Here is a 23,140-nt window from a genome sequence, read left to right as displayed (position 1 = left end):
TTTGAACAAGTAGGCAGTAAGTAGGATTAAACCCTCAGCTGTCCAGTTGTCCTGACTGAAATGGGGAGTGTGCCCTGAGAGCTGATCTGTGCACTGTTAGGACTTCACTGCAGCATGCATGTTTCAGTTAGATCACGGCATGAACTGGTGTGTTTTCTGGAGGCTTGGATCTTCATCATACTTGCTCTCTAATTTCAGGCTCTATGGATGAAGTGCTGGCCTCTCTCCGGCAGGGCAAAGCCTCTCTCCGGAAAGTAGAAACGCCCACCTTGCCCCGTCCTGGCACCTCAGTCAATGAACAAGTTCTGGCTGCCATCAGACAGGGCGTGCGGCTGAAGAAAGTCCACATGGGCCAAGGTGTGGATCCCGGCAAGAAGAGTACCAGCGACCTGGAGAGGAGCATCAGAGAAGCCCTGGAGAGAATCAAGAAAGTTTCTGCCGACTCAGAGGAGGACAATGATGAGCCGAGCCCCACTGAGTGGGACCACTAGGCTGGCTCTCCAGCCGACAGATGCAGGCAGGCCCACAACCCTAGGTCAGCGAGGCCCTGAGAAGCTGCAACACGGGGAGGTCAGTGAAGGTGTGCTGACTGCCACACAACACCCACTGCGGGCTAGGCTGGACATGGGGACAGGACTTTGTCCACTCTAGGGTCACTGACCCTGCAGGGACAGCCCTGAGGTACACATGAGACAGCATGCTTCCATGTATAAACACTGGCTCCTCAGACTTCAAGGCTTGAATGTAAACATGATTTTAGCAATAATCAGAATAAATTGTATATATTCCCAGAATTACCTTAAATATTTAAATTTTATTTTGTGTATTGAACACAGAAACTCATAATAAACAATATTTATAGTGCATCTGCATTATGAGGAAATGGTCTCTGACCCACTGAAAGCAAAGCTCTTCCTGCCTGGGGGGAGTTGAAATGTCCCAGGATTCCAGTTGAGCTGGTGTTAAGGGCACTAACGGCATCGCTTACCTCAGGAACTGGTCTCCTGAGACTCTCTTCACTCATGCTAAGTCAGGGATGGAGAGGGACCACTACGTAGCAGCCTGGTCACTGCTCACACCGTCCCCACCTCTGTTCCTTTAACTATTAACCCTAACCCTCAATCTTGGATCCCTATTAAACTAAATGAACCCACATTTCTCGTTTCCAGAGGCCTTCCATTTCTTGTGCATTCCATCTGGCCAGTACCAACCTGGCATGATGGAGAGGTCTGAGGCTTTCAGCAGCTGCGCTTGGAGCAGCCTCTGTGGCTGGCTGGAGATCCGTCAGTGTGACCACTGTCAGGCTGCATGGGTCTGCCACCTGTCAGGAGGCCCTAGGCTCACACTGCTGAAGGCCCCTCTTTGCCAGCCTGGCTCTGATATCTGGTATGGGGAACATGCAGTGGCTCTCACTGCCTCTGCACCTGCTCTCTCACAGGTTCAGGGGTGTCTTTGGTCGCCTTTAGGCCTCCTGCTCCTCTGGACTGAATTTGGTATTTGAAAGGCCAGACAAATCACAGTTGCGCAGGGCACTGCTCATCTTTCAGTTGGCTTTTTGCTCCCATTCTGTATTACAATTTCAGTATTACACGGTGCCGGGAAGCTACATCAGCTTTGGATTAACTCTTAGCTTGCTTTTGCCAAACGCTTTGAGAAGCTTTCAAAAAGTGACACTTGTGTCACAAACGAGTTCTCCCAAAGTTCCTGATTCGATGGTGTTTTAGTACTGCAAACTTCTAGAACCTTCTCTCACTCACGTCCCTTTCCTGCCCTTCAGCCAGGCCCTCAAGTAACCCATCCTCTGACCTCTGGGATTCAGGACCGTGGAGGGCACAGTGTACCCCTTGAACTCCCAGTGGTTTCCAAAGCACTGAGGCTTGATATATAAGGTGAGGGCCAGCCCTGCTGCCTGATCCTGACTCCTGGAGAACTGGCTGCTGCCCCTGGGCAGCACCCTGCTCCACTGCAGGTCTGAACCCAGTCCCCACACTGCTTGCCTTTGTCCCACATAGTCTTGCTCTGAAGCTTAAGTGACTGGAATTGCTTAGTTGGTAGAGTGCTTGCCTAACACACATGAAGCCCTGAATTTCATTCCTAGCCTGGCATACTGCCAGGCTTACTGGTGCATACCTATGATTGTAGCACTGGAAGGGTCCAGAGTTCTACACCATCCCTGGCTATGTCATAAGCCCTAGGCAAGCCTAGGACAGGCAAAACCCAGTTCAAAGATAAGTGAATAGACTAGTGGGACCCTGCTTTCTAACCAGCTGGTTGGACTGGGGATATGGAGTCTGGTCCTGGGGTGACCGTGCACACTGGTGGCATCCTCTGAACTCTGCCAGAGCAGACTGCGTACACAGGATCTGTCCAGATCATACAGGTAACCTCCTATAAGCCCCTTTGCTTTTTAATAGTCACAGGTAGAAGACAGATTGCCAGGCAGTCCGTGGAGGCCTTGCTCTAGGAAGCCCTTCTGAAGTGGGCTGATGACCCAGAGAGCAGCGGCTGAGGCCGTCCTAACAAGCTCTAACATCTGAGCCCCTACAGATGCTCAGGGAGGAAGAGCACCTGTTGATGCAGATGACCTGGATTGCGCGGCTCACAACCTGCTGTCAGTCTAGCTCCAGGGGATCTGACACGCTCTCTGGCGTCCGTGGACACTTGTATGCACATGATGCACATAAGTTCACACAGGCACATATACAAACATACACATTAAGTTTTAACATGAGGCCAGGTTAGATGGCTCAGTGGATAAAGACGCATGCCACCAAGCTTGTCAACCCGAGCTCATCCCTGGAGCCACATGTGTGAGACCAAAGCAGGGAAAATGTACTGCAGGTTAGGGGTTCTGTTTGCAGTGCAGACACTGAAAAGGAAGTTTCTGTGTGTCCTGTGCAGGTTAAAGTTTCTGTTTGTAGTTAAAAGAATAAGTGCCTGTGTTAAGTTTCCTTATTTCCAAATTAAGGTTCCTATTTGTCATTAAGTTCCTGTTTCTTAAATCTGACGTAAACTGCATGGCTTTCAACCTACACTAAACTCTCGCCCCCATTTCCATTATATTACATTATGTTACATATTATCTGCCTTGTTCCTTCCCTCTTGTGGTATCTTTCCAATGAGGTGTAACAGCCAACTCTTGCCACCCCCCCCCTGTGAACACCTTCTATTTCCTACAAAAAGGACCTCAAGAGCAGGGCAATCGCTGCTCTCTCAAACCCAGACTTAGAGTGAAGCATAGGGCTGACCAGTCTCACACGCACCCCTGATACATCTGGCTTTAACTGGATAGTCATGGATTTGTTCTTTTCTCCTCACTCTCGGATTTACGGTAGGAAAGGAGCAACTGCTGCAAGCTGTCCTCTGGCCTCCACACAGGTTGTGATATGTGAGGGCCACCTTACAAAAACATAGAGGATTAATACTAAAAGAATAGTAACTCGACCCACAAAAGTGAGAGGATGGAGGTCAAGACCAGCCTGGGATACTCAAAACAAACTCCTATTATATATGGTAAGCATTATTCAGAGGGTAAGAAGCCCACGGGAGTGGTTGGATTTCACAGGACCTTTAGCCTGTGGATTGCACAGAGCATTCCAAGATTCGGGAGCTGCATGAATAAAGGACACAGAGAAAATGCAGCATCCAGGCCTTCCAGCATGAGCTTATGGGGTAGAAGAACTGGGTCTGGAAGCTGATTTACTCAGGGTTTTGTAAACTAGCAGCTTTGTGTAAGAGCAGCCAGGAAATGGAGATTATGGAGAGAGGGGACCATCAAGCAGGCAGGGATGGTGAGACCACAGCAGCCATGGGAGAGAGGAGATGTGCTAAACACAGGCCTGCATCTCATGTGAAGCCCTAGGAAGAGCCAACCTTGGAATGTAGGTGGGGCAGTGTGAACACCCTCAAGGCAGTATGCAAAGTGCAGAAGGTCTTTGAAAATGGCTTGGGTCTTTGAAAATGGCTTTCCTCCAGGCTGCTGAGAAGGAAAGACCTTAGGGCAAAGATCTTGGACAGAGCATCAGGACCCAATAAACACAAACCAGGAGAAGTAAAGGAATAGTCAGAGGTCAGCTAAGACGAGGAGGGAGAAACTTGGGAAACAGTGTGCATCAGCTGATCTAAAGGCCTGCTGCATACCTGTGCTTCCTCCCATGCACCCTCACTCCTGAAGCCCTTCCCAGACCATCAAAGACACACCTTGGGAGAAAGACCAAACCTAGAATTTCATGAGCCTGGTACAACAGGCCTTAAAATAGAAAATGAAGGCACAACAGGTCATATGTCTTCTATTCCTGAGCGAGGGCTGGGAGCCACACCTCCCACACATTTGGGGAAAGGTGCTTCAGTGCCTGGTGCAGACTCCGCTGCCTGCAGAGCCCGTTGAAATTCTTCTGGAAAGGTCTGCTCTAGTGGGCTGTATCTCTGAGGTTGGCTTTTTTTCTCCTGTATCCAGGCAACAGGCATCCATTCTCACTGCCTCTCTCAGAAAGCTAGTCCCTCCACAAGAAAACTGCATATGCAGGGCAAGGAGGCATAGTGTGGCAGAAACACAGCAAGCTGTGGGGTAGCCCTCCATCCGGTAAGCATCCCTGTGTAAGCGGCTGCCCCTAAACAGAAAGATGTTTAACAAGCTCAAAAGAAGCCCCAAAGTGAGGGGGCCTCCACCCAGACCGCCCCCTGGGTAGCTCCAGAAGGACTTCTAGAGGGCATCATGTATTTCCAAAACATCTTGAGACACAAAAGACTTCCCAAAGGCTCCTGTCAGCTTAAAAGCACAGAGATTACACTGAGCCGGAGCGTGTATTTCTACAATTACAACAAAGCCAGGTAAACCCAACCAACACAGGTCTTTAGGAAAACAATTTCCCTTACATATAAAAGGGTCATTTTCTATGGCAAACAGATACAGAAGGAGAAGGTGTTAGGCACATAGCAGAAGGGCTGACAGAGAGTGGCCATGGGAACACGCCTTTCTTAGTCTTTAATGAATTAAGAAAATAAAATGTAAAGTCCATAATAGTATATTTAGTAAGATCGAATTAATATACATAGATCAAATATTGTTGCTTTCAAAGAATATACCTTCTACAACTTCCTGGGTATCTTATTAAAACTAAAAATTTATTAGGTCTCAACAAAATGTTAATGAACTCCAAAATGCACAAGTTGTACAAGCCGTACCCTCCTTGACAACAGGCGATAAAGCAGAGTCTGTAACAAAGTTAAAAACAACAGCAACAAAGACAAACGATCAGGAAGTCTAAAAGTATAATTTAAACTATCTCCTCAGTAAAAGATAAACTCCAGTCTGAAGGGATACGTTATTTATGACAATCATATCATATATAAACATTTATGGGGTACAGATATATTCAGAGTAAAGGTCACAGGCCTACAGCGGGAGCTACCCTGTCTCTGCGCAGGAAGTCAGCATGGCCTGTAATGTGGGAAGCTGGAGAAATGCCAAGGGAAAAACAACAATCATAAAATGATAAATCTGTAAATAGACATAGAAATCCCAAAGCTGTTTTTTTGAAAAGACAAATAAAAATGGACTAATTATTGAAAAAATAATCAGAATAAAAATGGGAAGCAGAGACATACAACACTAAGGGGAAATAATACAATCCTACGTCAACATACCCCGAAAACCTGGACGACATCATCATTTAGTAAAAGTTAAATTGTCAAAAGTCTTACAGAATGAGAGGAAACTTTGAAGAGACCAAGGAATATGGAAAACTTTCTTAAATTATTGAAGGATTATTTCTTTAAAAGGCACTAGACTTGGACAGTTTTATACAGGTTATAAAAACTTCAGAGAGCAAGGAGTTCTGAATAGTATTTGAACTATTCCAGGGCATAGAAAAAGAGATAGAAAGTGGCCCAAGATATATTTTAAAGGAAGTTCACATAAAAACACCGGACAAAGACAGCAGAAAAAAAAAATCACAATTATTCATCTTATTAATAAGATAGGAAATTCCAAAATAAAAGGAACCGCTGAAATCAAGAAGAATCGTTTCTCGTGTAAAGCTCTTGATTTTATTATACAAGTAATAGGCAACTTTTGTAGAAAAATCTGAAAGCACAAATAAGTCAGACAAAGTGAAAATGTACCAAAGACCGACCAATCCGGAGTAACCACTGTTAACTTCATAAGGTGTATATTAAAAGAGTAACGCACTGCAACTACATCAGGGTTCGGAGAAAAAGAGGGAAGGGCTTAACCATACCAACTCATCGTAAGTCATGATAGAGAAAATCATTCCAACAGCTTGACAGATGTTAAAAATTCATTTCCTAAAATCCCAATACCCCTTGCTTGTAAAATTGTCAGGAAACTAGAGACACAAGAGTATGACTTGAATATACAAGCAAGAGTCACATGTGTACTTCTGTACAGACACTAAAAATATCCTCACCAAGGGGAAGGTACGTGGAGATGCATGTTTAAGACCAGCACAGTCATAGATGACAACTCTGTCACTGTTACAGAAGGTCTGGTCAGTGTGGGAAGGCAAGCCAGAGAAAAATCGGGAAATATGATCATCACTAATCAAGGATATCGCCTACTAGGAAGGCAAATGAAATTCAAACCAAAAGGATTAGGATAAAAAGAAATCAGTGACTGGCTGGACACAATGAAATGGACTTGTGTGCAGACACACTCTTTTACACGGATAAAAATGAGGTAGATCGAGTGATGCTTCCTGATGGGCAAGATCTTCTCCAAGGAAAGAATGCGCATGGCGGAGGGGCTGTATCAAACTGTCAAAATGATAAAACACTGTGTGTGTGTGTGTGTGTGAGGGGGGAGGGGCAGAGCGAAAGAGAGAGAGAGAGAGAGAGAGAGAGAGAGAGAGAGAGAGAGAGAGCTTTACATAATTGTTGAGTATCTTGGATAGAAGGAATTTTAATTATAGGAGATTTTGATTTTCTACAGTTGTTTTTCTGTCTAAATTTATGTAACATTTATTTGATGTCCTCAAATAGAAATCTAAGGGGGAAGAATTTTCATTAACAAAGCAGTGTTATACCTACATAACTGTAAACTGTTGGAAAAGATCTCATTTATAGCAATAACCACAATGAAAAAATTACCTTTATAAAAAATAGACTGAACATTATAAATTTAGTGAAACAAAAGAGGTTATAAAGATGTTACTTCTCTTGTAAGATAGAAATAGTATATAATCCAATTTCCAATGATTCAAAAATTTACAAAATAGCCCCTGAATTTCTTTTGGAAATATTAGAATATATAATAAACTAGGAAATTAAAAAAATCATTAGTGGGGATTTTAAACCTAAAGTTAGGATTACCAAACAGTATAGTCCCAGCGCTAGAGTACACAGACACTATAGTCCCAGCACTAGAGTACACAGACGACAGGTAAGTGTGGCATGCTCACACACCTAGAAGGGTGGGGGACATAAAATGCAATTTGATGTCAGTGGAGAAAGGGTCATTTTTCCCCAAAACAGTATTGGTGCAATTTAGAAATATATTAGGAATAGCATAAAAGGGTAGTTTTGTTTTGTTGTTTTATTCTGTTTTGGAGACAAGTTCTCACTGTGCAGCCCTGGCTGGTCTGGGACTTAACCATGTAGACCAGGCTGGCCTCAAACTCACAGAGATCTGCCTGCCTCTGTCTCCTTTGTACTGGGATTTAAAGCTGTTTTGTTTGTTTTTGTTTTGTCTTTTTTTTTTTTTTTGAGACAGGGTCTCTGTAGCCCAGGCTGGCTCTTAAACTTTCTATGCAGCTGATCGTCCTGCCTCCACCTCCCAGCTACTGGGATTATAAGAATTCCACCACGCCTGGCTGAGATCAGAGACTCCACAGCTGAAAGGGGGAATGAATGTACAAGAGCAACACGCTGATGAACAGAGTAGGCTGGGATTAGAATCGGAAAAGCGTTCACAATTGTGACAGCAGAGAACTAACTATAAAGGGAAAGACTAAAATGGATTCTTCTTAATGTGTAAGAATTTCTCTGAAGGCCATGATACAACTTTAACCTCTATAATATTTATGAAAAAAACTTTGACATCAGTGAGACTGCTATATGTGGTGGAGCAAGCCTATAATTCCAGTTCTTAGAAGGCTGAGACAGGAGGATTGCCACAAATTTAAGGCTAGTGTGGTCTACACAGGAGCTCCAGGCTAGCCACAGTTATATGGTTAAGACCTTGTTTCAAAATAAATAAATAAATAAATATAAATAAATAAATAAATAAAAAGCAGACAAAAGGGGGGCTGAGGGCTGGAGAGATGGCTCAGTGGTTAAGAGTATTAGCTGTACTTGCAGAGGGCCTGGTTTGACTTCCAGCACGCTCATGGCAGCTCACAACCGTCTGTAGCTCCAGTTCCAGAGATCTGATAACCTCTCTTCTGCTCTCTTGATTATCAGGCACAAGTAGAACTTGTGTAGTAGTCCTGTTTTAAAAAGGAATGAATGAAACCACTAAAGACCTTATAAGAAAGCAGGCCTGAAGCCAGGCTGTGGCTCCCACCTTGGATCCCAGCACTTGGGAGGCAGAGGCAGGCAGGTCTCATTTGCTAATGAGGAACATATTTTAATAAAAACAAAAATGTAACTTTCTTAGCTCCTGCCCCCATGATGATGACAGAGCTAGAGGGAGCACGGTGCTCACAGACGCGGCGAGCAGAGGTATAGTTGGGGGTGGGGGGACACACATATTTCTGAAAGGTAATTTGAAATGCTATGTTTAAAATCCTAAAAACGTGCATGCTTCCTTTTTTATTAGTTAAAATAGGGCTATGTTATGCTGCAGCAAATCATCAGCCCTGGAATCCCAGTGGTAAAACCTATAAGGTCTATCTTTGTGTGAGCCACATGTCTGTGTCAATGGCAGGTAGGGTAGGGTGAGAGGACCTGTCCCCTACAGTCACTCAAGAACCTAGGCTGGGAGAAGCCCTAACCCCGGGAAGTTACCATTTGCTAAGGCTAAGGATCAGAGACACTGAAGTCATGCATGGCACACTCCACAGTCCTGGCTAGAGTTTCAGATACTATGTCTGCTCACATCATTGACCAGAATTATTCCCAGGGCCCCGAATAGCTGACCACCGAGGGGCCAGTGAGTAGATTCTCTCACATGTTTAGGAAGGAAAGGAACCAGGGTTTGGAGGTCAGAAAAGGCTAATATTAGAAATTTAGTCTAAGCAAATACTCTAAAGGGTTTACAAAGATGCCAGAACCATGTTACTGTGTCCTGACTACAAGAGTAGAAAACTGGAAACAGCTTAACTCTCAAAGGACTGACCTGTTACACAGCTGTTAAAAAGTAGGAGTTACGGACTCACCGATAGAGAGGTGTGAAAGGAGACAAGTGAGTTATTAGAAGGGTGTGCATGAGACCAGGAGATTTCATGGAAAGGAACAAAAGCAAGCTGGATGCTGAAGAGCCACTCAGGTTAACTGTTAAAATCAGACAGGGATGCTGAAGACTCACATGGGTTAACAGTGTTACAATCGGATGGGGATGCTGAAGACCCCCTGGGGTGGGTTAACAGTGGTTACAATCAGACCGTGGAACAATAGGTGATTTTTTTTTGTTCCTTTTATCTTTAATTTCATTTTTTAAAAAATTATCTATTACTTATATTCCAAAAAAGCATTTAAAAAGAAAAAAAATGACTCATGAAATAATTTGCTTATCCAATCCATAGTTAGCATTAAGCTCTTGTGGAGATGTAAGAAACATCTTCCTACCGTCACATCCACTGTCACAATGGAGTGACAGTCAGGCCTTCCTATCAAACCTGGTACAGGACAGAGAGGCATCAACGCGTCCCTAACATCTGCGAGGTATCAGTCCTGCGGCTCTCCTGACAGAGCTGGCAAGCCTGGACTCCGCTGTGGTCCACGTGGGCCTCTGCAGGGGTCTCTGTGGCTCAGAGGCCACTCCACAGCAAGTGCTACACTGTCAAAGAGAACTGTACAATTTCACACAAACCTAAAGCCCCACAAAGTCCTGTAAGCGGATTCCAGAACATTCACCATCACCACCAAAAATATTCAATGACTCCTGGTTATGAAGTTATGGTTGAATTCCTCCTAATTGTTTCTCTGGTTTTTCCTGATGCTTCCTCCCCCCAGTGCCCATGCACATGCGCACACACATATACATACTCTCTCTCTCTCATACACACACACACACACACACACACACACGAACATTTCATACAGCTCAAAATTCCTACCAAAGTCACCTTCTTGCCAGGCTTGTTTTTAAAGAGGGATTTATATTCTTTAGAAAGTTGTAAGGAGAAGACATGTAAATAGCTCACACTTCTATTTAGGGCTCCACCTCCATGCCGTCACACCCACTGTCCCCAGAATACAGTCTGTTTCTTTGAGGGAAGCCATGTATTCAGAAGTCATGGTCTATTTAGATCATGGCGATCATTCCAGATATGTGTGGACATTGAATTGAAAGCTTCCGCCTTATGTTGCGAGTGCTTCAAAATCCAGTGGTGTTCCCAAGAATTGAGCGAGTGTAACTTCTAGTGACCCACTTCAGTTACCAGCAAAGGGCAGTGGCTGGTGCTCCCTGAAGAGCTGCATGGCTTGAGCTCCTCCCAGACCGCCCAGTTTCCAAGCACACACCTGGCTGCACATGAGGTCTAAGTTGGGTCTCATTCACAGTCGCCGCTGGTGTCTGCAGGGGTCTTGGCTATAGAAAGAGCCCCTGCCAAGCGGGCTTGCTTGTGATGCTTTTGGGCTGCATGTGAGTTCTCTCACACTCATATCAAATGCAGTACCTGCACCTGCCATCATGCTGCTTAAGGCTGTGTCTGTGGAGCATGCAGGCTGGAGAGCAGCTCCCCCTATGGACAGCCAGTCATGCATGCAAACTGCTCTAGGCACTGGAATGAGTCTGCACCTCCCCAACTGTGGCTTGTCTGTTCTGCTCCTGTTTATGTCTCTGCCATCAAAGGCCTCCTCCCCTCTTTAAAAACGTGAGTGGACCTTCATTAAAGTCATCAGCAAAGAATTCATAGCCAGACAGTGTTCCACCAAACTGGCCTCTCCAAGCACAGAGATCATTGAAGAGATCCCTAAAGAGCAGAATCAAAGGAAACAGACCTTACTGTGTATGGTGGACAATTCTGCCTTGTCCCTGTTGGCTGTTCCTTGCTGTGGACACACACTCCAATTAATATAGTTGCAACATGCTTTTAGTAGGGCAGAGGATTATTTATTTCTTCTTGGCATCTAAGGGACACCAAAGGGAGAGTAACAATATGGCTCATGGGAGAACAGTGGATCAAGGTCCAGGAGACCCAAGAGCCCAAGCTGCTGGCCACAGCTGGGTTACTCTGGGCTACTCTGCTTCCACTTCCTGTTGATAATTTCTGCCAAGTTCTCTCACCCAATTAAGGTCTAAAGTGACAGCTCTTGGGGAGAAGCAATGGAAGGAGATGATCAGAGGTCAAGCACGGGCTGTTTCTTCTCTCCCAATCCTTCCCTCCAGTGGTCTCTCATTCCTAGGCACCGCCCTACCCCAGCTCATGCCAGAAATGCATGTGGATCACGGCTCAAGGGCTCTGAGGTTTTCTTGGCCTCTTTTAGGTTCCATGTGGATGGCTTCAGAATGTAAGCTAAGCAAGGTGCAGACTGCTAGTCTCAGAGATGCTAAGGCCAGAGCTCATCGACACCAGGCTCTGCAGGCATCACTCTGTGGCCGTAATTGCTGGGGCAAAACAGCTCACACCATCTGCATGGGATTTGAGGCTACAACAACAGTCCTAAGACTAGGCTGGACATCAGAAAAAATGGAGGTATGTCCCACTAGTGTGAGTGGATACGGAACAATTTCAGTGGGTCATTTGCGCCGTACAGTCTACCTTTTACAGTGGCAGAGGCTGCAGACAGGGCCAGCCTACTGTTGACCTTCCAGGCCATTCCTGGGCCAGGACTGTTCTTAAAAAGAAAGAAAACAAAGAATCATGATGTCTTTAGAGGAAGCAGATGAAAGGGAGGTTCTGTGCTTGTTTGGGGCTTTAGCTGTGGAGCCTAAATCACTCTTCAGGGGCATCCTAGTGTCTTAGGATCATGGGCTGTGACAGTTTGGGGGCTGCTTGAACCCAAGAGTACAAAAACTATTTCCCCCACCTACTGGCTATTAGAAACTTGCCAAACCCTCCAGTGCTAACAACAGGGGTCATGGGTCTCAACCTTACAGCCAGCCCACTGGGCTCATAACTTCTAGAACGTTCTACACTTCCAGTTCAGTAGCCTTAGCAAGTGTCCTCATATGGTCATGTCACCAGATCATACTCCAGCCAGCCGAGAGCTCCTTCCACTGATAATGTCTCCTGCAGATGGAAGCTCATCTGAAGCCTGAGCTGACAGCCCCAGTGTCCACTGCTCTTGGGAGCCATGTGTCCAGGTTGCTGGCAGGCAAAGGGGCTGGGGTGGCCTAAGAAGAGTTCCCCTTAGCCCATGCTGGGCCATAGCTAACCCAGTCTATGTTCTCTTGGTGCACCAGTAGCAGCTGCTACTGACTTGAGAACTATTGGGAGCTGTGGGGAACGGCAGCACCCTGGGCTGAATTACATCAGAGGTGACCACTCTGTTGTATAAAACATCCCAACTTGATGGGGTCACCCCCTAACAGAACTCAGCCTTCCACATCACCAGCCTTCCTTCCTTTTTTTGTCCCAGTTGAGTTCCTTGCTCAGAGTGACTCGTCAGCCACTGCAAGGAAAGATGAGGACTTGGAAGTCACCACAGGGCCTGGGTCTTGAACGTGCTGACCCTAGCCCCATCCTCAGGCTGTTTTCTCATTCAGGAGGAAGAATTTCTGATCCCATGTGGATACATCTAGAGGGTTCTTAGACGGGTAGGGAACCAATGTTTCCCTTGCCCAAGGCATTCTGAAGTGTTGGGGGTCAGGGTTAACACACCTTGCCTCCTGTGTGCAAACTCTCCTAAGGAGGAATGCCTGTGGACCTGAAAGTCCAATGGTTCTGCTAGGAAGTTCTCTGTGAGCAGAGAGCTTTTTGGCTGCAGGCCCTTCCTTAGCAGGAACTGGGAAAGGAAAGGCAGACCTGGGGGGAGCGTCTCTGTCTCTAAGGCTAAGCTGCCACCTGAGGGGCTCTCATCCTCATGGCATGAAGGATGGCTTTGTATTGTTCAAACCCAAGAAGCCCAGCCTGTCTTCTAAGCCCAGGCTAGCTCCTATACTATGCTCTCCCGGTATCCAGAAAGTCTCCAACTCCAGGCCCTCTGCCTGGAAGAGAAGGAAGGTCCCAAAGGCAATGCCCTCCAGGATCGTGGCTGGGGTCCCTGCAGGAGGGCCTCAGAGTCGTCTATGACGAGGACACTGCCACAGTCTGGGCCTCAGAGCCAGGTCTAGGTTTGAGTACAGCAAACTGCACTCATTTCTGAGAATTACTTCAGCTCAACAAAGATGATGTGTTCTTCAACAAGGGTCTGAACTCTGCTGTGTGGTTTGATTAAAACACTAAGTTCTACTTAAATGTTTAATTGAACAAATGTTTATTAAGCACCTATTAAGTGCCCAGACTCCGCTAGACACCCTCCCTGCATTCTGTTCCCACAGCTTAAGCATCTGCTCTGAAATCAGAAACAAACAAACAAACAAAAAAAAACAAAAAAAAATCCAAACAAACAAGAACATTGTTGCAATCACAATAAATCAGGGGAGGATGGGTCTTAGCAGGAAGGAGTCATTCCCTGTCAGTGCGCACAACCCAAGACTTCTGGTTTATCTTCCCTCTAGATAAGTCTCCACTAAATGGCTCCTTTCAAGTAGGTATGTCTGACCTACAGCCCAAAGGTCACAGGCAGCCAAGGGTAACTGTGAATGTGCTCCAACCCAAAATAGTGTATTTACTTAAAACATTTTTTTTTACAATGATTTCTTTTTGAGTAAGTCAGTTGTGCAGTTTTTGAGTGTGAACTTTGTGGTTGACAATGTCATGTCACATCTGCTAGAGCAACAAAATGCATACTGGGAAAAGATGCTCCCTCCACGTGCCAGTGGTCTAGAACCTGCTGGAGAGTCACATACACTGAATGCCACGCAGCAGAAGGCACCCGAGGGCCTGTTGTAAAGGATAATGGTACTTGGGTTAGAAAATACTTCCCCCATCCCGTTCATAGGGTTGCAACAGCCCTTAAGGGAAGATCTAAACATCGCTGCCCTGACTGCATAAACGGCTGGGGTAGACCAAGTTCTGGATTCCTGAGTCAGAAGCTTCCAGTTGTCCACGACCTCACAAAGCCAGAGAAGCGAGAGCTTTCCTATTCTGGAGGAGTGAGCGGACGGCACAACTGGTCTGGAGACAGACAGAACGCACCTGCATTTACAGAAGCAAATGGAGAATGTCCTACGTCTACTGCACCTCTCACACACACCTGCCACTCCAGAGCTGGGCTCCGCCCTGCCCTGCCCTAGTTATCTGTGCCTAACTTGGAGAGTCCTCGACGGAAGTCATGGAGGTCGTCGATCTTTCCGTCCAGCACCTCAAGGAAGCTCTTCAGCTCCCCCTTCAGGTGGCGCTGCCGGTATTTACTCTCTTCGATGTCTGTCTTTAGAGACCGCACTTTGTCTTCCAAGTTTTGATTGTCTCTTTCGGCCGCCTGATGAGACAAAAGGGAGAAGGATCTAGAAGGTTCCATCTAGTGACTGATGGAACCATCACTGAAAACACCTGAACCCCAACAAACGCTCACCACTCAAGTCAGAAAGAGGGCCACCTGGTGCTTTCCCTAGAGGATTAGAAGGTCTGAACACCCCAGCAGCAACCAGAAATGCAGAATGCAGAGTCCTGCTCAAGGGGGCTTCACAGAAGTTCCAACAGAGAACCAGAAATCGGAGGCCCCGTCCTTTCGTTTATATCCTATCAAAGCCAGGACAGACAGACAGTGAACGTGGCTTGCTTTCCTAACTTCTCGATGACCTCTCATCCTTTGTGAGAGAGGACTCTTAATGCCATGAAAAAGCTTTATTCTGTGGTGCTAGAACTAGGACTTTCTTGAACATGTGCCCAGAAATTCGTTATCAATGCAGTCCTGGGGTTGTGAAATTCAATAAAGTGTCCCTTGTGTAGGTCAAGAGGACTGGAGTGAGGAATCCACTGGAGGAGGAGAAGAAAAACCCTCGTTTTATAGATGGTAATGAGGAAGGCCAGTCTATAGTCAGCACTCCAGCAAGAGCTAGAAGAGGCCAAGGTGGGCTTATACCTGACCCTGTCCAGACACCCGGGCCACTCCGTGCTCCTCCTCACTGGCTGTGGTTCCACAGGGGTTTCCTGTGAGTAAGAAACTATCACCCACACTCTGGCTGTGCACAGAACCTTTGTGTAAGTTGGTAAGGCAGCCACCTCCCCACACACACGGGTGCTCTGCCATCACTAGCAGTTCATAAGCGGAAATCCACCTTTGACCATGTATGAATGTACATGAGAGGGAATGGAGGGGTTAGGGCTAGGCCAATCACCTCAGGGCCAATGCACACCCTTACCTCTAACTTCTCAGAGACATATTCACACTCGGACATGAGCTGAGGTATGATTTCACTTTGTTTTCTGAGATCTTTCAACTCCTAAGGGAGACAGACATTTTTAAAGACACACAGAGAGATCGGGGGGGGGGGAGGGAGGGAGGGAGGGAGGGAGGGAGAGAGAGAGAGAGAGAGAGAGAGAGAGAGAGAGAGAGAGAGAGAATTGATTTTAAAGCATACTCTTGAAAATTGCTGACTTGTGTGTGCACTAGTGGGTGCTGCTCTGGGAACCTGTCTTGCTCACTTGAATAACAATGGAGGGATGCTATTCTGACACACCGTATGACTGTACGGGTGAATGCAGTATATGCTACATCACCACATGAAATTTGTACGCACTGTAAAATGGCCCATAGTTTTACAATTGCTGCTTTGTCATGGTAAAAACTGAGGCCTGGGGAGGTTTTGTTGACTTGCCCATGTCCCAGTGCTGTGCGCTTCACTTCCTGTCTCCCAGAATATAAATGACTGAGAACAGAAAGTCTAGTTGCATGAGCCTGACAGCAGAACTCAGCTTCTGCAGGCCGGTGATCTGTGAGACTGGCTAGGGCTTTTGGGAAATCTTTCCTTAATTTTTCCCAGATAGCACCTCCTGTATCCCAGGCTGGCCTTAATGAAGATGGCCTTTGAACTCCTGATCCTCCTGCTTCTACGAGCTCTGGGAGCTCTGGGATTATAGGTATGGGCCACCATGGTGACTCACACTGTCCCAGGGATCAAACCCCGGGGCTTTATGAATACTAGGCAAGCACTCTACCTACTGAGCTCCATCCACTACCCTCGGTTCACTCTGGATGCTGTAAAAAGAAGGATGCAAGTGGCCTGTGAGGCTCTGGGAAAGCTGAACCATGGTGCAAGCCCTGATTCTCCATTCTGGAGTCCAGGCAGGTGCCAGAGTCCCAGGTCGCCTGTCCTGCTTTGAGCAGAGATCACAGAGGTTGCTATGCCAGGCCAGGGACACCCGGGGCCCTGCTCAGACCTCATTACTCACCATCTCCTTGTCTCGGACCTCTGACTCCAGCTCCTCGATCCTCCTCTTCAGCTGTGTGTTCTTCTCCTTCTCCCTGTTTATCTCACTGCACTGTTCTTCCAGCTCCTCGATCTTAAAGAATGGGACAGTTAGGCCACAGTGCTACTTTAGCCATTGAGCTCGAGCTTGCCATGATGACATTTATAATTTCTTATCAAGTAAGCCACCAAATACAGCCCTCGATAGACATCATGCAGTTCCTGTGTGCTGTTTGCCCCTGCCTGCCCGAGATTTGAGATTCCTTACTTAATCTCAGGAGGGCCGGTAAGTCATGAAGCCCAGCCTATGTGCCAGTCTTCCGCATCTCTCTTATGACCACATTCAAGTAGATTCGGGTTTGCTTTAAGGGTCATCACAGGTCAGATGTCCCCTGAATCGATCGGTTCCTCCCAAGAATGGCTTCTATATCATTTAAGTCATGTCCTGGATTACTTGGTTTCATCTCAAGGGTCTAAGATAGCCAACTAGGGAATTTAGCAGTGTCACTGTACAGGAACTACCAAAGAGAAACCAAAAATATCTCAGTCACTGAAGAGCAAATGATCCCCACATAGAAGGGTCCTGGCTGGGGAGTGGTGTGAGTGGAGTGTCGTCTTCAAGGCTGATGGGCAAACTCCAGGACTGCATCTTTTCCTGGGTCTGAGCCCACAGAAAGGATGACCAAGCAGAATAACAGAACAGAGCCTTCGTATCCTGACACCGTCATCAACTGCTCAGCATTACTTGGAAACTAGAATGTGTGTGCAGAGTGGAGGGCGGGAGTGGAGCCAATATCCTATCCAAAAGCAGACACACCACTCTGCCACACTCAGACGATGCCAGTCTTTGACATGAGGCCTTTCTCTGTAGCTGCACCAACCCCAGGACCTAAACCATCCGTCCCAACTGACACCGAGTCCCAGCTTCTACCTCTAGCCTGGGAATCAAGTTCCTGAAGAGCTCCTCTGAGGGAGACCCACCCCCTCCTGGGGAGCCCCCACTGGGTAATGCTAGCCCACTCCTCAGCACTGCCTTTGGCTAACACACTCAGACTAGGGGGAGAAATTCCATCCTTTGCTGGAAAAGGAGGAGCAATCAATCCCTCCGGCAGGCAGGATCGGCCAGAGCTCAGACAGGAGCATGCAGAGTCAGCAGCTGGCCTGATGCCCTGGCTGTCAGCACACTCATCATAGGGATGGAAAATAAAAATGACAAGAGGCAGCTTTGTGGGCAGTCAGTGCCAGAGGAAGGTGGTGACGTGGGGCCACACCACAGTGGCTCTGCCTGGGCCAGTTAGGGCAAGGGATATACGTGGGTCAAGAAACATGTCCCCCGAAATCCTGTACTTATGGAGCGTTCTCTGAAGCCCTGTGTACTCACACTCAGGGGTTAATGGGCTCATGCATCATGGTCTAAACAGAAACCTGAGGACATCTGCACGGGCACCCTTGAGCATCTCACAGTACCATCTCAATGCTTTGCAGAACAACAGATGAGAGAGACGTTAGAGATGGCTACAGGGATAATTTGAATAAAACCTAAACCCTCAGTCATCAGAGAAGGACAACGGAGAGTGTCGCACAACGGAGAGTGTCACTCAGCAGCCAGCACCCACCTTTCTCCCCTCCAAACATATTACTCCTTTGGCTTCCAAATTTACATTTTTAGAAATAATGATTTGGACGGGAGCAGGGTCTCTGTGGAAACATACTCAGAGTTTCCTGGACCAATTTCTCATTTGTCCTCAGGTTCCCTTCCCTATCCTGGAGAGCCCAAGCCACAGAGATGCCGTGGGAAGCCCACCTCCAGCAGAAGGCCAGCCTAGCGGGGGGATGGGGGGGCCCTTGATAGGATTTCTGGCTCAGTTATCTTTTCCTTAGCAACAGGAAATAAAAGTCAATAATTTTCATGATTGAAGTCCTACCAAGAAAGGCAGGATGATGGGACATTGAAGGGGGAGATAAAATGTCTCTCTCCTGCCTGTGGGGTGAAGGCAGAGAGGGGACAAGAGCTTCCGGCGGCCCATCTCCTCTGCCAGCTCCAGTCGGCCAGGCCCTCTGTCCCGCTGGCTGCCGAGGCCCACCTTGCTGCGGAGCCTGTCATTCTCGTCCCTGCAGATGGAGAACTGCCGCTTCCACTGCTCCACGCTGGCCGCCGACTCCTGCAGCGCTGTGGTCAGCCGGGCATTGCTCTCCCGCAGGGTCTGCAGCTCCATCTCCCACTTCTTCACATTGGCAGCACTGGAGGGGTGACGGGCAGTGACAGAGATTAGGAGTGGTGTCCATCACACCTTGGCACCTCCATCTGATGAGGCTTGGGAAGCTGGCCATCCCCTTGGCCCACCCGAGGGAAGTTCAAACTCTCCTCTACCAGTCAGCTCTCTCATGTTGGGTGTTCACACAGACTGCCAGGAGGGACCGGGGTCTCTCCGGTGTGAACATGTCACTTTGCCCACTCCTTTTATTTAAAAGTTGCCTTAGAAGAGGAACTGGGAAGATTTGTTCTTAAGAGCTCACACTGAATCCTGTCTCAGCTTTGACCTCAGTGCTTGTTGAAGAAGGCCTTTCAAAGAAAAGCAACCAGGCTTCCCTTGGTTGTCACTCATTCCCCTTACACACACACACACACACACACACACACACGCGCTTTCATTCCCTTGTTTTAACCGGATAGTCACAGCACTGAATGTGACCTAAGCCAACGGATCAGAGCTGGACAGGACAAACCCATCGGAAGTTCTACTGACAGGCCGTGCGACAGCTCAGTCTGTAAGGGGCACAAGGACCTGAGTTGGACTTAGAGCACTGATGTAAAACTCCAGGGGCAGCTGTGCATGCCTGTGATCCCTGCTGGGAGGCAGAAGTGGGAGGAGCTCTTAGCTTTGATGGCTGGCCAGGGTAGATGAGGGGTGAGCTCTAGGTCAAGTGAGAGACCCTGTCTCAAAACAAAAACCAAACCAAAGCATAACAAACTAAACAAAGCAGGAGCCAGGCACCGTGGTGCACACCTTTAATCCTAGCACTGGAGGGGCAGAGGCAGGCGGATCTCTGTAAGTGACAGTCGAGGTTCCTGGGAGACCCTGTCTCAAACAAAACAACACAAAACAACAAAAAGGAGGTGAAAGAGGGGTCACTGGATAAGAATGGTTGTCATCAAAGTGAGGGGTCAGAGTTCAAGTCCACAGCGCCCATGTAAAAGCTGGGCAGGGCCACACATGCCTGTACCTTGGCTCTGAGCGGCGGAGGCAGACAGACTACAGAAACTGGATGCAGAGTCAGACCAGACAAATGGCGAGCTTCAGATTCAGCAAGAAGCTGTGGCTCTATGTACATGTAAGGTGCACACACCCACATGCACGCGCATACACCACACACACAGAAACACACAGGAAGTCAGCTCTGTCTCTGCCTCTCCACAGGGGGTGATTCTTTTTTTTTTTTTTAAGATTTATTTATTATTATCTGTAAGTACACTGTAGCTGTCTTCAGACAGCTGTCTTCTGCCCCAGCTCAGCATCTGCCCCAGCTCGGCATCTGCCCCAGCTCAGCATCCTGGATGCTCTATGGAACTTGATTCCTGTGAGCTGACCTAGAAATCCCAGAAAGCACAAGAGATGCTCAGACCCCACCTTCTGCATCTGGAAGCCAACTCTCTCTGAGATGCTTCAGGGACAAAACTGACCAGTCTCTTCTCTTGCCAGGTGACTGTGATGGTTGTGAGCCACCATGTGGTTGCTGGGATTTGAACTCAGGACCTTCGGAAGAGCAGTCAGTGCTCTTAACCACTGAGCCATCTCTCCAGCCCGGGAGATGATTCTTAAGGAACAACATATAATGCTGTCTTTTGCCCTGTACTGTTTGAGCATACCCATGTGCACACGTACACACACGTATGCGTGCTCACACACACACACACACACACATACACACTCATTCAAGTGCCATACACAAAGAAAAATTTTGCCCACACAAAGAAAAGGAGTATCCCTTTTCTAAAGACTTAAAGAAAAAAAATTAAATATATACAACTATATCTGAACAATATGTTATCTTTCTACCTGCAGCCTCGTGAATCTATGATGTGATGGGGAACTGTGTGCTCTCAGTTTTAAATGCCACGTACTGAATTAAAAAAAAAAACAGTAAAATGTCTTTATCTGATGACTTTTAGAGGAGACAACTAAGAATTAAGCCGATTTAGGAAAATGGCTTCACGGCTTTTCCTTAGACTCACTTTCACTGGACTTGGATTTGAAAACATTTATTTTTAGGGTTGGAATATTTTCATTGGGGCATCCCACTGTGACTTACACAACCAAAAATAGTCCTCACAGTCACCTGGCAAGAGAAGAGACTGGTCAGTTTTGTCCCTGAAGCATCTCAGAGAGAGTTGGCTTCCAGATGCAGAAGGTGGGGTCTGAGCATCTCTTGTGCTTTCTGGGATTTCTAGGTCAGCTCACAGGAATCAAGTTCCATAGAGCATCCAGGATGCTGAGCTGGGGCAGATGCCGAGCTGGGGCAGATACTGAGCTGGGGCAGATGCTGAGCTGGCAGCCCTCTGGAGGTGCAGGGGGCTCCAGCTGAGGCTGGGGCTGGCTGAAGAGACTGTACCCACAGAGATATGTGCAAAGGAGGCAGTGCTGTGAGACAGGAAGGCTTGCATTTAGCCATGTGACCTCTGGCAGGGAGTCACTTCACTAACTGGGCCTAGTTTCAATAGTCCAGTGGGAGAATCCAGACAGGATGGGCCTGGAGGTGACATGGGTCTTAACGTGGGGAAGTCTGGTGAGAGAATCTTCCTAGACAGGAAGAGGAGACTGGGGGCATCTGGCTGAAGGCCTCAGCCAAGGCTGAAGGCCCAGGAACACAGAATGGCTTGTGATGTCATCTAAAATTTAAGTCTTCTTGATATCACTGTGGCGATCACACTAATGTGCAGAGCCACACAGAAGAAACTAGTATCTTGCAAACTAGACAGCTCCTCACGACTCCCAGTGAAAGGCTGCCTGTGTTTGACGTGAAGGACTGCTGACTCTGATGTGAACACCACATATTTTATTTATTTGATGTCACACTGTATGTAATAAGTATGTAGAACTATGTGTTAGCTATAAGTATTTTTAAGGATTTGTGTATTTGTGTGTGTGCACTGTGCGTGAGTCCGTATGTGTGCACATGTGCATACATACTGCATGTGTGCCGGTGCTCTCTGCAGCTGAAATTACAGGCAGTTATGAGCTACCCCGTGTGGTATTTGGCAATGGAACTTGTTCTTTGTAAGAGCAGCAAGCACCCTTAAGTGTCAAGTCACCTCTCTGGTCTCCATAAATGTTGTCCCTCTTTCTTCCCCCATACAAAATTTTAAAGGCAAGAAATATATGTTAAATTATTTATCTGTGACCCCCCCAAATCACTTTAGAGTGATGCACACTTATGATCCCAGACTTGTGACTCAGAGGCAGGAAGACCCGGAGTTCAAAGCTATGCTCAGGTACAGAGTGAGCCGCAGGCCTGTCCGTGAGCTGCAGGCTTGCCCATGCTGAGACCCTGTTTCCAAACAACACCAACACCATTTGTTTCCTGTCACCCTGGACATTTCTCACCAGCTGTATCCTCATGTGTTTTATAGTTCTAGTTAATTTTATAAGGAAAAACTCTTCTTTAAATACTATCCCATCTTTTTTTTTGTTGTTTTGTTTTTTTGTTTTATTTTTTGTTTTTTTGTTTTTTGTTTTTTGCTTTTTTTCAAGACAGAGTTTCTCTGTATAGCCCTGGCTGTCCTGGAACTCACTTTGTAGACCAGGCTGGCCTTGAACTCAGAAATCTGCCTGCCTCTGTCTCCTGAGTGCTGGGATTAAAGGCGTGCGCCACCACGCCCCCATCTTTTTTATATACAGGAATATTATTGATTTTGTGTGTAATTTCATATTATTTTTTCATAATTTCTTAGACTTTCTTTAAAAGTAGAGTTGGAGTTTATTGAAAGACAGTGGTTAATAAAGGTACAGGGCACACCTGAGAGTGTGGGTGTGGGCTCCTCAGAGAGAAGCACTGTTTCTTGGGCTCTTACATATTTTTCTTAAGATGTTTAAGACTCTCTCTTGTCAGAGATAAATAAGTAAGTCTTCCTCTTTCAAAAGCAAAACACAATTAGAGATCCAGCAGGTTCTCACACACACACTCACATTTATATCTCCCGTACACACACACACCCTGCACCAACAGGCTCATACGCGCTCACTGACACCGACAGACAGGTGATGAAGCCATCTGCTCTTCCTCTGACCAGGAGGCAGAATGTGATGCTCTGAGCAGGGCCCTGCCTGGTGGGAACGGCTTTCAGGAAACACAGTGCAGGGAGCGGGGGGTGTGTGTGTGTGTGTGTGTGTGTGTGTGTGCGTTCTGAAGCAACCTCACCTCTGTGTCAGCGCGATCTTCAGCTTGTCATTCTCAGACTTGAGGTGAGTGTCGGCTGGGCTCGCGTGAGAGGCCTTTTCGTCGTCTGTGCCATTGACGCTGGATGCCTGAGTGGAAGATGGGGTTTCACACCCAGATTCCTGGCCA

The 23,140-nt window shown here is 47.1% G+C and overlaps 2 protein-coding genes across 3 annotated transcripts in view; one reads left to right on the top strand and one right to left on the bottom strand.

The window, feature by feature from the left end:
• Whamm (WASP homolog associated with actin, golgi membranes and microtubules) overlaps positions 1 to 1,153 on the top strand; it is a 35,865-nt gene extending 34,712 nt beyond the window's left edge. The window contains exon 10 of the mRNA XM_021168583.3: positions 199 to 1,153. Coding sequence (XP_021024242.1) covers positions 199 to 491 — 293 coding nt within the window. The 3' untranslated portion in view covers positions 492 to 1,153. The remainder of the gene's footprint in view (positions 1 to 198) is intronic.
• A 6,532-nt stretch (positions 1,154 to 7,685) lies between these two features.
• The window catches only part of Homer2 (homer scaffold protein 2), a 102,433-nt gene continuing 86,978 nt past the window's right edge, over positions 7,686 to 23,140 (bottom strand). The window contains exons 5-9 of one of the 2 annotated variants that reach the window (XM_029480084.2): positions 22,994 to 23,133; positions 18,661 to 18,817; positions 16,560 to 16,670; positions 15,530 to 15,610; positions 7,686 to 14,646 (exon numbers count right to left, since the gene is read on the bottom strand). In XM_029480084.2, coding sequence (XP_029335944.1) covers positions 14,458 to 14,646; positions 15,530 to 15,610; positions 16,560 to 16,670; positions 18,661 to 18,817; positions 22,994 to 23,133 — 678 coding nt within the window. In that variant the 3' untranslated portion in view covers positions 7,686 to 14,457. The remainder of the gene's footprint in view (positions 14,647 to 15,529; positions 15,611 to 16,559; positions 16,671 to 18,660; positions 18,818 to 22,993; positions 23,134 to 23,140) is intronic. The other variant, XM_021167674.3, reaches the window with a different exon arrangement.

The sequence above is a fragment of the Mus caroli genome, unplaced genomic scaffold, assembly GCF_978045245.1.
Source record: "Mus caroli unplaced genomic scaffold, Mus_caroli_1 scaffold_8, whole genome shotgun sequence".
Taxonomy (NCBI): Eukaryota; Metazoa; Chordata; class Mammalia; order Rodentia; family Muridae; genus Mus; species Mus caroli.
This window is presented reverse-complemented; position numbering and strand designations above follow the sequence as displayed.